General features: G+C 47.5%; 1 protein-coding gene across 1 annotated transcript; it reads left to right on the forward strand.

Moving 5' to 3' along the window:
* Nucleotides 1-1,209: 1,209 nt before the first annotated feature.
* Nucleotides 1,210-5,682, forward strand: KRT18 (keratin 18). The gene is made up of 6 exons (XM_066369570.1): nucleotides 1,210-1,895; nucleotides 2,628-2,710; nucleotides 2,986-3,142; nucleotides 3,702-3,992; nucleotides 4,946-5,169; nucleotides 5,491-5,682. Exons 1-6 carry the CDS (start codon nucleotides 1,479-1,481, stop codon nucleotides 5,609-5,611), a joined length of 1,293 nt encoding a protein of 430 aa, XP_066225667.1. The 5' UTR covers nucleotides 1,210-1,478; the 3' UTR covers nucleotides 5,612-5,682.
* The last annotated feature ends 7,945 nt before the right edge of the window (nucleotides 5,683-13,627 follow it).

A 13,627-nucleotide genomic window follows, 5' to 3' on the forward strand; every position in this document is an offset into this window, starting at 1 on the left:
TGTTTACTCACAGGGTAGGAAAGGCTGATTCACAGGTGTGCAGAAGTGCAGACCGTGTTCCCTGTTCAAATAACAAAGAATTCCATGGAAGCCAGAACCCCATGGGAGTGAGCTGAGGGGAGGAGGAGTGGATTCAAGGCATGAGTGTGTCTTTAAGACTCTGAATATACTCTGAGTGACACATATGTGTGATCCCAACAGGAGTGTGCTGTGGGCCTGCTTGGGACTCACATGTTGTAAAGCCAGTAACCATGGCCACCATCACAGCAGCCCGGCTCTTGCAGGTTCGCATTGGATTCAGACAGTCGGTAAAGAAACAACGGAGCCAAAAACTGATAGGCCATTTTCTTTCATTCTAGCTTGCACCCAGCGGGCAAGTAAAAACACATTGGGCTCCAAAACCCACTCACATTCAGTGCTCACAAAGCCACTGACTTATCCGAGTTTCCTAGAATCAAAAGTTTCTAGCTCACCAGCCTTATTCTCCTCAGTTCCCCCATCTCCTTCCTTATCCCAGATACAAACTCTGCACAAACTGGCATCTCACTCAGCACTCCGCCATCTTGGCTGCTTCCCCTGGCCACATGGCCTCTTTCTGCTCTCTGCTCTGCTCCCTCTGCTCTCTCATGCTAATCATCCCAGGAACCAAGAGAGCAAGCTCTCGTTCTGCCCCCATTTTATAGTGTAGAAATCCAAACCTTTAATCCAATATACAAAATAGGGAAGTCTCAAATACAAAGTCACTTATCTGAGTCAAGATGGGATTGTACCACCCCACATCAAAAAAGGGTGGGAAAGGCTTAATCCCAAAACCATGCCCCAGGCTACAAGGATTCTGCCTGCCCACAGCCTGTCCCCAATACACATTAATATCACCTGGGCAACAGCCTCCACGTGGGCAGTGCCATCTTTAACAAAGTGAGCATAATATATTTTATCTGCCAACACATGTGGTGGGGGCCAAATGTGTAAACCAGCAGATTTGAGACTCAAGATTAAATATCTCTTTATCTTCTCCAGCTCCCACCACCTGCTTCCCAGGCCTCCTGGGGCTCCAGGATCCCCCAAAGTTCCCCTCAGCCGGCAGGACTTGGGCGCTGCAGAATGACCGGCCAGCACCTCCTCTACCTGGGGAGGGGTATAATAACGTCATTTCCTGCCCTGAAATCGCAGCTGGGGGGGGGGGGGGGCTAAACCACCTACTCAGCCTTTGCCCTTCCCGGTTAGTCACCCCTTTCTAGAGGGTCGAGGGTGGCCTTGGGAGGGCTGTGTTGAGGTGCCGAGGGCAGGGTCTGAAATCCGAGGGTGCTGTGTCCCCAGAGGCAGTCCACCTGTGGCCCTCACGCTGTGACTCGGGGCGGGGCCTGTCCTGGCGGGTGTCCCCCCTCCTCCCTCAGCCATATAACTTGAGTCGCGGTCCCGGCATTCACTGTTGCTTAAATCTGACTTTGAGAATCTCGCCTTCCTCCTTGAACAACATGAGCTTCAGCACCCGCTCCAGCTTCTCAACAAGCTACCGGACCCCGGGCTCCGTGCAGTCTCCCAGCCACCGGGTCCGGCCAGTTAGCAGCGCAGCCAGCGTTTATGCAGGCGCCGGGGGCTCCGGCTCCAGGATCTCCGTGTCCCACGCCACCAGCATGCGGGTCGGCTGGGGGTCTGCGGGCCTGGCTGCGGGGATGGCCGGGGGTCTGGCAGGCATAGGGGGCATCCAGAGCGAGAAGGAGACTATGCAATGCCTGAATGACCGGTTAGCCTCCTACCTGGAGAGGGTGAGAAGCCTGGAGGCTGATAATCGGAGACTGGAGATCAAAATCCGGGAACACTTGGAAAAGAAGGGACCTCAGGTCAGAGACTGGGGGCATTATTTCAAGACCATCGAGGACCTGAGAGCTCAGGTAAGAGAACATGAAGGGACCAGCCCAACTCTCAGTCTTGTTTGCCTTCCATTCAGTACCCCTTCCAGTCCCCCTCCCAAGGATAGGAATTTTAATAGGGTGGGGCACATTGACTCCTTACCCCTTTCTATTTTCACCCCGCCTCCTATTGTCCAGGGATGGTGTTAGGAGCACCCTGGATTTCCATACATACCCTTAGCTCTGGACCCCTAAGGTGGTGATGCCATGAGTGGGGTCCTTTCCCTGGAGATAGTGGGAAGGAGAAACCAGAGCTTGGGAAGTGGACAGCACGGAGGGAGGTGAGATAAGAAGGACCCAGACACTGGCTTCTGGCCAAATGGGGACAGTTGGAGGGTTAAGCGGATGTAGTTAAGGATGAGTCATCTTAAAAGTAAACTGGAGGCCTACCTGGAGGGGGGTTGGTGTGCAGGTGCTCTAGGAAAAACTGCCAAGAGAGGGCCAGGGAGAGGACTTGTACAGTTGCTGCTCAATTCAGTTGGGCCAGCCAGCAGAGACCCTGAAGGAGGGGCAGTGGGAGACTGGTGGGAACCTTGGGATTTGAGACTCCGGGAAAGGAGGAAACAGGATGAGGGGCACTGGTAGAAAGGGAAAGTCTTTGGCTATTCCTGGTACCCAGAAGTTTTCACTGAGACATTTAATATCTTCCACACACTTGGCCCAGCCTATCATTGACTTCCCATTCATGGCGCAATCTCTCTTACCAATCCCCAGATCTTTGCAAGTTCTGTGGACAATGCCCGCATCGTTCTGCAGATTGACAATGCCCGTCTTGCTGCTGATGACTTCAGAGTCAAGTAAGGCTGGGGGCGACTAGAGCGCTAAGGTTGGATCAGCTAGGGGCTCACAGTGGGATCTTGTTCAACTGTGGGTGTAGCTGGGTGGATGAAAGTTAGGCTTCATCAAATTATTCATTCATGTAACCAAATTTAAGAATACTATCCCCCAAGTGCCAAGAAGGATGCTCCAAGGAATCACCATCTGATTCCTGACTCACTTTCTGGTTTGCAGTGGGTACAGTGCTGTGCATAGGTTGAGAAGTATCTGGATCTGATCACCTCCACTCCTGCAGGTATGAAACGGAGCTGGCTATGCGCCAGTCTGTGGAGAGTGACATTAATGGGCTCCGAAAGGTCATTGATGACACCAATATCACTCGACTGCAGCTGGAGACAGAAATTGAGACTCTTAAGGAGGAACTGCTCTTCATGAAGAAGAACCACGAGGAGGCAAGCAGGGGCCACTGGCCAGGCCAGGAACCCCAGGGGTCAAAAAAAGTCTTGGAGAATGATGGGGAAAGCTACCTGCAAGTAACCTTGCAGGACATTTAGAGCTAGCAGCCTGGGTTGTTCTTAATCAGACTGTTGTCATACTCTGTGGGTCTCCTGAGTTACAATGGGATGAGGTCAAGAGGCCATAGGTAAGGGAATGAGATGAAGATAAAGGTGGAAGCAGCTAGCCCTGGGAGTGAGGGGTGATGGAGGAGTGAGAACAGGTGGAGCTGGCAGGGCTTTCCAGAAGAGGGATAAAGAGCAGGTTTGCTGAAGGAGGGTAGATGGAGGCACAGGGTGAAGTGAGGAAAGAGAAATCACTTGTGAGCGATAGGCATGGGCAGTGAGCGGTGACATTTCACCTATTCAGAGTAGAGAGCCAAGAGTACAAAGCCGAGTTTCCTCTGTTCTCTTTTCCAATGATCCTGTAGGTCTAGAAGAGGCAGTCATCGGTGAAGAGCCATACTAGAGCTCAATTCTGAGCCCCTCTTCACTTTCTCCGCCCTCTCTCTTTTAGGAAGTGAATGGTCTACAAAACCAGATTGCCAACTCTGGGTTGACTGTGGAGTTGGATGCCCCCAAATCTCAGGACCTCAGCAAGATCATGGCAGACATCCGGGCCCAGTATGATGAGCTGGCTCAGAAGAACCGAGAGGAGCTAGACAAATATTGGTCCCAGCAGATTGAGGAGAGCACCACAGAAGTTACCTCACAAACCGCTGAGATAAGAGGGGCTGAGATGACACTCACGGAGCTGAGACGTACGGTCCAATCTTTGGAGATCGATCTGGAGTCCATGAGAAATCTGGTGAGAGCCCCCACCACACCCACTCCAACTCCTGGCCTCTGACCTGTCTGCCTCAGACTTCTGTCTGCCTCAGACCCATCCTGTGTTAACCCAAATCCTACTGCTTCTATCATGAATTCCTTTTGCTCAGAAAAAGTTGTTCCTCTTTTCTTTGCATTTCTCACTACTCCTACCCCCTACCGTTAGCCCCTACCCCCTACCCTAGAATCTGGCACAAAGTAGGTGCTCAAAAAAGTTGCAGAGAGGCCCTGGCCAGTTGGCTCAGCGGTAGAGCGTCGGCCTAGCGTGCGGAGGACCCGGGTTCGATTCCCGGCCAGGGCACACAGGAGAAGCGCCCATTTGCTTCTCCACCCCTCCACCGCGCTTTCCTCTCTGTCTCTCTCTTCCCCTCCCGCAGCCAAGGCTCCGTTGGAGCAAGGATGGCCTGGGTGCTGGGGATGGCTCTGTGGCCTCTGCCCCAGGCGCTAGAGTGGCTCTGGTCGCAACATGGCGACGCCCAGGATGGGCAGAGCATCGCCCCCTGGTGGGCAGAGCGTCGCCCCATGGTGGGCGTGCCGGGTGGATCCCGGTCGGGCGCATGCGGGAGTCTGTCTGACTGTCTCTCCCTGTTTCCAGCTTCAAAAAAATGAAAAAAAAAAAAAAAAAGTTGCAGAGAGTGAAGTCCTGAGTTCTAAACTGCTCTGCAGAAAGTTGCAGGCTGTCCCTCCACTGTATGTCAAGGCTTACCCTTGCCTGACCTGTGGTGGTGCAGTGGATCAAGCATCAACCTGGAACACTGAGGTTACTGGTTCAAAACCCTGGGCTTGCCTGGTCAAGGCACACATGGGAGTTGATGCTTCCTGTTCCTCCCCCCCCCTTCTCTTTCTCTATCTCTCTTCTCTAAAATGAAGAAATAAAGATAATTAAAACAAAAAAAGGCTTACCCTATACTCCTTGACCTGTGCTCCCTGCAGAAAACCACTTTGGAGAACAGCCTGAGGGAGGTGGAGACACGTTATGCCATGCAGATGGAACAGCTCAATGGGATCCTGCTGCACCTAGAGTCAGAGTTGGGCCAGACCCGGGCAGAGGGGCAGCGCCAGGCCCAGGAGTATGAGACCCTGCTGAACATCAAGGTCAAGCTGGAGGCTGAGATCGCCACCTACCGCCGCCTGCTGGAAGAAGGGGAAGATTTCAAGTAAGTGGGGCTCTCCTCCCACCTACACAAGTGAGAGTCAAGATATCACTTCTCCCCAAAATCTTGAAGTTTTGAAAACCCCACTGAGCACTAAGCTGGAGCTTTGTAAGTCCCCCTATGTTTCCAAGGGAGTAACAGTTATAGAGCTATACTTACAATACAAATGGAGTTTGGCCTTGGGTTTCCTTCCCTTTTATGAGGAAGTGGCCAAAAAGAATTTGGAGATAAAGGCACAAGCATAGGAAGCATTTTTCTCTCCACTTTCCTTGTCTCCCTTCTCTGCGGGGTTGTTTATAATGGGGATTTGGTCTTCTGTCACAGTCTTAGTGATGCCCTGGACAGCAGCAACGCCATACAATCCATCCAAAAGACCACTACCCGCAGGATTGTGGACGGCAAAGTGGTGTCTGAGATCAACGACACCAAAATACTGAGGCGTTAAAGGCAGCAGATGTGGGGCACCCCTTGGAAGGACAGGAGGCCAATAAAAAGTTCAGAGATCATTAAACATTACTTTGCATCCTCCTGGGCTGTTTTCATTTTGTGCGCAAATCTCCTTACTCAATAGTTCTATCTCTAACGAGGCAGGAATCACCTCTGACTGTAGGGGTTTTATTTACATGGGGGAGTGGGCAGAGCGAGGGAATGGGCCAGGGGCAGTGGGGAAACCTACAACAGAATTGTGCAATCTTAGCCTTGAAGATATCTGGTGATCCTAAGGCCCCTGTGCCCTGCCTGCTAGAAATCAGCCTGAGAAGAAAGTGGAACCAAGGACCAAGAGAAAAGGAAAAAGAAAGACGGGATTAGAGTACACAGCTGGCTCTCACACCCTTGCCACTCTGCATTCTTGACCCACTGCCCAGAGCTTCCCACCCACAGCATCTCCCCCTACCCCTCTTACATTCAGTCCCAAAACCTATGGTCCCCTTCACTCAGTTGGGATATGACTTTTAGCACACTAGAGGCCTGGCTACTACTGGAGCAGATACAACGATTGCAGGTGAAAGAATATTCCAGTGGTTCCCATGTAGGTATGTGGTACCCCTAAGTAAGCACCCAGTTAGGTAATAAGCCTTTAAAGTGAACTGAAATGTCACAACTCTGCTTTCCCTTGGAAGTGTCACCTAGTAGGAAAATAATGGATGTCTAAGACTAGTCATATGCTTTCATTAGGATGGTAATTTACCTTTTTTAATTAAAATACATAAAAGCAATGTACAAAATCCAAAAGGAAATAAAATACTTCCCATCCCACTCCCTAGATGTAACCATTGTAAAATAGTTAATTTTTTTCTTTTTCTTTTTTTTTATTGATTTTAAAGAAAGAGAAAGAGAGACAGAGACAGGAACATTGATATACTTCTGTATGTGCCCCGACCAGGGACTGAGTCAGCAACCTCCATGCTTTGGGATGATGCTCTACCAACTGAGCTATCCAGCCAGGGCATAAAATAGTTTCTTAAACTAAATATATGCAAACACTTACTTTATATTTGTGGAATCATTGTTTTGCACCTTGATTTCTTTTTTTTATTTATTGATTGATTTTATAGAGAGAGGAAAGGAAAAAGAGAGACAGGAACATTTGATCTGCTCTTGTATGTTCCCTGACCAAGGATCAAACCAGCAACCTCTGTGCTTTGGAGCAACACTCAAATCAGTCAAGCTATTTGATCAGAGCTGCACCTTGATTTTTTTTTTTTTTTTTACAGAGACAGAGAGAGAGTCAGAGAGAGGGACAGATGAGCACAGACAGACAGGAACGGAGAAAGATGAGAAGCACCAATCATCAGTTTTTTGTTGCAACATCTTAGTTGTTCATCGACTGCTTTCTCATATGTGTCTTGACTGTGGGCCTTCAGCAGACCGAGTAACCCCTCACTTAAGCCCGCGACCCTGGGTCCAAGCTGGTGAGCTTTGCTCAAACCAGATGAGCCCACGCTCAAGCTGGTGACCTCGGGGTCTCGAACCTGGGTCCTCCGCATCCCAGTCCGACGCTCTATCTACTGCGCCACCGCCTGGTCAGGCCACCTTGATTTTTTAAACTCTGCTCTCTTCACTTTATAATATATCTTGGACACCTTTCTGAAACAATATTTATAGACCTATCTTTTTATAAAACCCATATGAATAAATGGAGTCTCTTCTACCTTCGTTTTGAATCTTTGTGATATGCATATTCAATATGCCAAAAGGAAATTATTAGTCTAGTATTTGGGGGGGGCACAGATTTCCAGTGATTATGCATTGTCACCTCTCCTGTTTTGGTGACATTTTTTATGACTTTTTCTTACCCATTATCCTGTTGAATGTTTATATTACACAAATATGCTCTCAATCTGCAATAAAGAATAATTACTATGTTCTAAATTCTTTCAAAAAATCAGAACCTTGATCTATTAATGTCCAATCATAGTCACCAGAACAATTTGACAAGAGATATCTAGGTCTTTCCTGACCCTTGCCTTAGTAACTTGTCATCCATGTAGTTTGAGAGATGTCATACAAAATATAACATCATTTTACATAAAACTTTTTATTGCACCTGTATAGGAATGGTGTTGGGGTCATTATTTTAGAAAGACTCTCAGAATAATTTTTTCTCAGGTCTCAGCAGTCAAAATTTGGTGAGGAAGGGGTGATTGCATTCAATCTCCTGTACATCATCCACCTTTTTTCTTTTTTTGCTGCCTAGTAGTCCAGTGTGTGGAGTACAAATGTGCTTAACGCAGGTCTTCTACTGATGGATATATTGGTCTTCAGTAGTTTTAGCTTTTGCAAAAATCCTTCAATTAATGCTAATTAATATGCAATTCACATTTGTGATTAATAGGTATGCTATGAGTACACCTATAAGATAAATTCCTAGAAATGGGATGATGGCCTACCATGTTAACAAGTAGTTATAAAGTACCTAGTTTGTGCCAGATCCTGTGATAGGCACTGAATACGCATGTGGTAACCAAAATGGGTACTGTCCCCACCTCATGGAGCTCACAGCCTAGTGGTCAAAGGTGTGTGCATTTCTACTGAGTCTTTCAACAAATACTTACTGAGGACCTACTATGTACCAGCCACTCGGCTAAGCATGAGGGATAAGAGTGAACAAAGCAGGCAAAATCCTTATCCTCGTGAAGCTTAGGTTCTGGTGACAGGGGGCAGATAATAAATAGTAAGAATAAAATAGCATGCTAGCAGGTTTTGTGTGATAGGCCTGGACAGATCAGGCAAACAGTGTTGTAATGAGGAGAGGCAGGAAAGCAAAAAGGGTAATGAATCTGATTAAAATAGAAAACTCAGTTTTTACTAAAAAATACAGTGTTTACTCTGCAATCTCTAACAACAATATCAGGGTCCTTAGTGGAAAAAAGCTAAAGATTGTTCGAGACCCAGAGGACAACGCCAGGACAGGCAGCTATGGGTGGTGGGGAAGCCCCCAGAGGGACAGGGTGGAAATCTTTAACATTGTAGAGGAGATTGAATGTAATCACCCCTTCCCCACCAGATGTTGACTGCTGAGACCTGAGAGAAAATTATTCTGAGGGTCTTCTAAAATAATGACCACAACACCATTCCTATATAGATGCAATAGAAGTTTTATGTAAAATGCCGTGTTTTGTATGATGTCTCTCAAACTACATGGATGACAAATTACTAAGGGAAGAGGGGGCAGGAGAGCCTGTGAAGTGAACAGAGCAAAGCCCGCTGTTCTGAGTGAGGTCTGAGTGTGGGTTATATAAGAGGTTATCTGGGAGCTTCTGTGGGCAGGGGGACCCTGTGGCCCCTGGGTACCTGGGTTCTACTACCTGGAGAAAAACATTCCTGAAGAAGTGTTGCTCGCTCTTCTGAAAACATAACAATCATCTACCTCACTTGTTTCCATTCACTCTCCAACCCCTGCTTTCAATGCCCTATCCCCAATCTTTGCAAGAATCAATAGGAGATGAGTCTTGGGGAAGATGGCCGAGCTTTACTCTCTGAAATTTGTTTTAGGAAAGCATTCAGAGTAGTTTTCCTGCCCTGTGCACCCCTCTGTTTTCCAAATGTGTTAAGTATAATATGGAGTGTGTTTGCTCAGACACACAGGTGCCCCAGATGAGCATCCCCCAAAGGGTTGTGCCAGCCTGGCTGTCCATCACTATAATTTTGTCAGGAGGAATCCAGCCTATCTGGAGCCCCTGAAGAGGAAAAACTGATGGCTCAGCTGCCAGATGTGGGACAGGACCGAGAACAGACTGTCCCCAACAAAGGTGATGGGATGGGGACCTGCTTAAGGGAGAAGAAGAAAGTCCCTGGCATAGCCTGAGCAGGGCTTGCAGCTGAGTCAAGTTGATTGGAGTAACTCGAGACAACAAACTATCTTTCCATCAGACAATGTCCCACAGTTCCCAGGGCGCTTATGCATTTGATCCTCATTACAATCCTGTGAGGTATGCAGGGCAGTTGGTATGACTGGCTCTGGCTCAGAGAAACACACCTAGATCACAGAGATCATGTGACTTGTCTGAGGCCACTGCGTTAGAAGCTTAAAGCAAGAAACCACATCCCCAGATTCCCAGTCCCAAGCTTTGTCCCCAATGTATTATAACATGTATTCAAACTTAACCCAGGGATTCTCAGCCCTGACTGCAATTCAAGTTACCAAGAGTTTTAATAACAATATCAAGACCTACGTCCCATCTCCAGAGATTCTGATTCAACTGTTCTGGGTGGAAGGCCCAGGTTCCCAGCACATGTGAAACGAGTTCCCTACCTGGTTCCAATAGTAAGGCAAGGTTGAGAGTCAGACCCAAGCCGTACCTTAGGTCTGCACCACGGCTGGCCCTCCTGATGCAAGTCCCGGACATGCCTCTTTTAAACAGCACACAGTTGAGCAATCTTCCTCATCCCTGTGAGAAGATGACTGGGGGAGGGACAGCCCATTTTGTTCCCCAGATGCCAAAGGGGAAAATCAGCAATTTCAAGGTTATAATATGGAATTATCTGTCCCATTTCACCCATCCCCTATCTGGCTGCAATCCAGACCACATACTAAATAAATAAACTTTGGAAGGGGCAGGATAGCAGGTATCATATACTGCCATTTCTTTTTAAGACAAAAACAACAGAAAATATATGTTTTTTAATATATATACACACATATAGTCAGATATATATCTTCATTCCTATATACCCTGTGTATGCAAAGATCTCTGGAAAGATACACAAGAAATAATTGCTTCTGGAGAGGAAAACTGGTGCAGGGGAAATCAAGGTGGGAAGGAGACTTACTTTCTTTTGCATATCCGTTGTACCTTTTGAGTCATACAACACTGCTAATTCAAATACAAAAAAAAATGTTTGTGTTAACTTTTATAATGGTACAGGAACTTACAGCCCCCAGGGAAGGAAATGTTGCACCCATTTTTGTTTCTGTCCAACCCCATTCATTCAATGAGTCATTCAGCAAATATTTATTGAGCAGCTACTATGTGCCAAGAACTGTTCTAGGAGCTGAGGATACAGGACTAAACCAAACAAACAATCCTTGCTCTTGTGGAGCTTACATTCTAGCAGAGGGAGACAGACAATAAATGATGAGTGTAATGAGTCAGTTCTATTATATATTAAAAATGGTATTATGGGAAAAAATAGAGCCAGATATGGGGAATCAGGAGCTGATGGATATATTAGTTTTCTATTATTGCTGTAACCAATAACCATAAGCTCAGTGGCTAAAAACAACACACATTTGCTATCTTATAGTTCAGGAGGTCAGAAGTCCTAAAAATCAGTGTGTGGGCAGGGCTATGTGCCTGCCAGAAGCTCTAAGGGACAATCAATTTCTCTTGCTTTTTCCAGCTTCTAGAGGCCATCTGCATTCCTTGACTCCTGTTATCCACACCTGTTATCTTCAAAGTCAACTGTGTAACCTCTTCAAATATCTCTTTGTTTCTCTGACTTCTGCTTCTGTATCATCATGTCTCCTTCTCTGACTCAGATCCCCTGTTTTCCTCTTGTAAGAAGGTCCTTTGGATTACATCAGGTCCTCCTAGATAATTTATGATAATCTCCCCATCTCAAAATTTTTACCTTAATCATGGCTGCAAGGTCCCTTTGCTATACAAGGTAATATATTCACAGGCTCTGGGGATTAGAATATGGACATTTCTTAGAAAGGAGTGATTATTTTCCCTACCACAGGTGGGGAGAGGCAGTTTGCAATCCTAAATTGGACAGTCTAGACCAGGGGTCCCCAAACTTTTTACACAGTGGGCCAGTTCACTGTCCCTCAGACCGTTGGAGGGCTGGACTATAAAAAAAACTATGAACAAATCCCTATGCATACTGCACATATCTTATTTTAAAGTAAAAAAACAAAACGGGAACAAATCCAATATTTAAAATAAAGAACAAGTAAATTTAAATTAACAAACTGACCAGTATTTCAATGGGAACTATGCTCCTCTCACTGACCACCAATGAAAGAGGTGCCCCTTCTGGAAGTGCAGTGGGGGCCGGATAAATGACTTCAGGGGGCCGCATGCGGCCTGCTGGCCATAGTTTGGGGACCCCTGGTCTAGACAAAAGGTAGTATTTGAATCAAAACTGAAGGAGGTGATAGAATTAGCCTTGCATAACTGGAGAAGTGGGAGTTAGTAGAGAACCGGACTGGGCGTATGAGCAGCACCCCTTTGACTCTGATTCTCACATTTAGGTTTTCATTTGTATATGCCTTTAGGTCCCCTTGGGGCCCAAAGGGGATTAGGAAAGCATGGACTGTCAACCTACTTCACCCCAAAGTTCTTTCCACTTCCTTCCTGCACACTGCCACTGCGCTCCTCAAAGGGCATCAATCCAAGTCCAACAGCTACCTCTATCTGCTCATCTTTTCAACCTGTGGCACTTGACCCTGAAGCCTGCTATTTTTGGCATCCATGCCGCTGCACTCCCCTGGTCCTGCTACCTTTGCCTGTTCTGCAACTTGACTGGCCCTCTGACAGAGGTATGTTGAGCTAGCCTCAGTCTTTCCTCTCCATGAGCAATTTTTTTTTTTTTTTTTTTTGTATTTTTCTGAAGCTGGAAACGGGGAGAGACAGTCAGACAGACTCCCACATGCTCCCAACCGGGATCCACCCAGCACACCCACCAGGGGCAATGCTGTGCCCACCAGGGGGCGATGCTCTGCCCACCAGGGGGCGATGCTCTGCCTTTCCGGGGCGTCGCTCTGCCGCAACCAGAGCCACTCTAGCACCTGGGGCAGAGGCCAAGGAGCCATCCTCAGCGCCCGGGCCATCTTTGCTCCAATGGAGCCTTGGCTGTGGGAGGGGAAGAGAGAGACAGAGAGAGACAGAGAGGAAGGAGGGGGGATGGAGAAGCAAATGGGCGCTTCTCCTATGTGCCCTGGCCGGGAATCGAACCCAGGTCCCCCGCACACCAGGCCGACGCTCTACCGCTGAGCCAACCGGCCAGGGCCTCCATGAGCAATCTTATTTTTACTCTTTGACTCTACCGTCATCTCTGAGCTGATAGCTCAACATTTATCTCCAGTGCTGGTCCTTTTGGAGCTTCAGAACCGTATTTTCCAACTGCCTTTGTTTCATTTTGCCACATTGCATAGTGGTAAAATGCATTTTCCTCCCCCATGAGATTATAAATTCCTTGAAGGCAGTTACTCTGTCTTATTCAACTTTGTTTTATCCTGAATGGATTATAATAGCATTGGCAATTATTTTTTTTTTTTTATTTTTTTTATTTATTCATTTTAGAGAGGAGAGAGAGAGAGACAGAGAGAGACAGAGGGAAGGAGCTGGAAGCATCAACTCCCATATGTGCCTTGACCAGGCAAGCCCAGGGTTTCGAACCGGCGACCTCAGCATTTCCAGGTCGATGCTCCATCCACTGCGCCACCACAGGTCAGGCCAGCATTGGCAATTATAATTCTTTTTTCTTTTTTGTATTTTTCCAAAGTTAGAAGCAGGAGGCAGACAAACAGACTCCCGCATACGCCCAGCCAGGATCCACCCGGCATGCCCACCAAGGGGCGATGCTCTGCCTATCTGGACCATTGATCTGTTGCAGCTGGAGACATTCTAGCACCTAAGGCAGAGGCCATGGAGCCATCCTCAGTGCCCAGGCCAACTTTGCTCCAGTGGAGCCTTGGCTGCAGGAGGGGAAGAGAGAGATGGAAAGAAAGGAGAAGGGGAGGGTAGAGAAGCAGATGGGCACTTCTCCTGTGTGCCCTGGCCAGGAATCGAATCTGAAACTTTCCTACACTGGACCGACTCTCTACCGCTGAGCCAACCGGCCAGGGCCAGCAATTATAATTAATAATAACATTCATTGAATGCTTTCTATGTGTCAGGCACTATGCTAAGTACTTTTCTGTTGTTGTATTTTCTGAAGTTGGAAACGGGGAGGCAGTCAGACAGACCCCTGCATGCGCCCGACCGGGATCCACTCAGCACACCCACCAGGG

The sequence above is a fragment of the Saccopteryx leptura genome, chromosome 2 (genome assembly GCF_036850995.1).
Source record: "Saccopteryx leptura isolate mSacLep1 chromosome 2, mSacLep1_pri_phased_curated, whole genome shotgun sequence".
In the NCBI taxonomy this organism is placed as follows: Eukaryota; Metazoa; Chordata; class Mammalia; order Chiroptera; family Emballonuridae; genus Saccopteryx; species Saccopteryx leptura.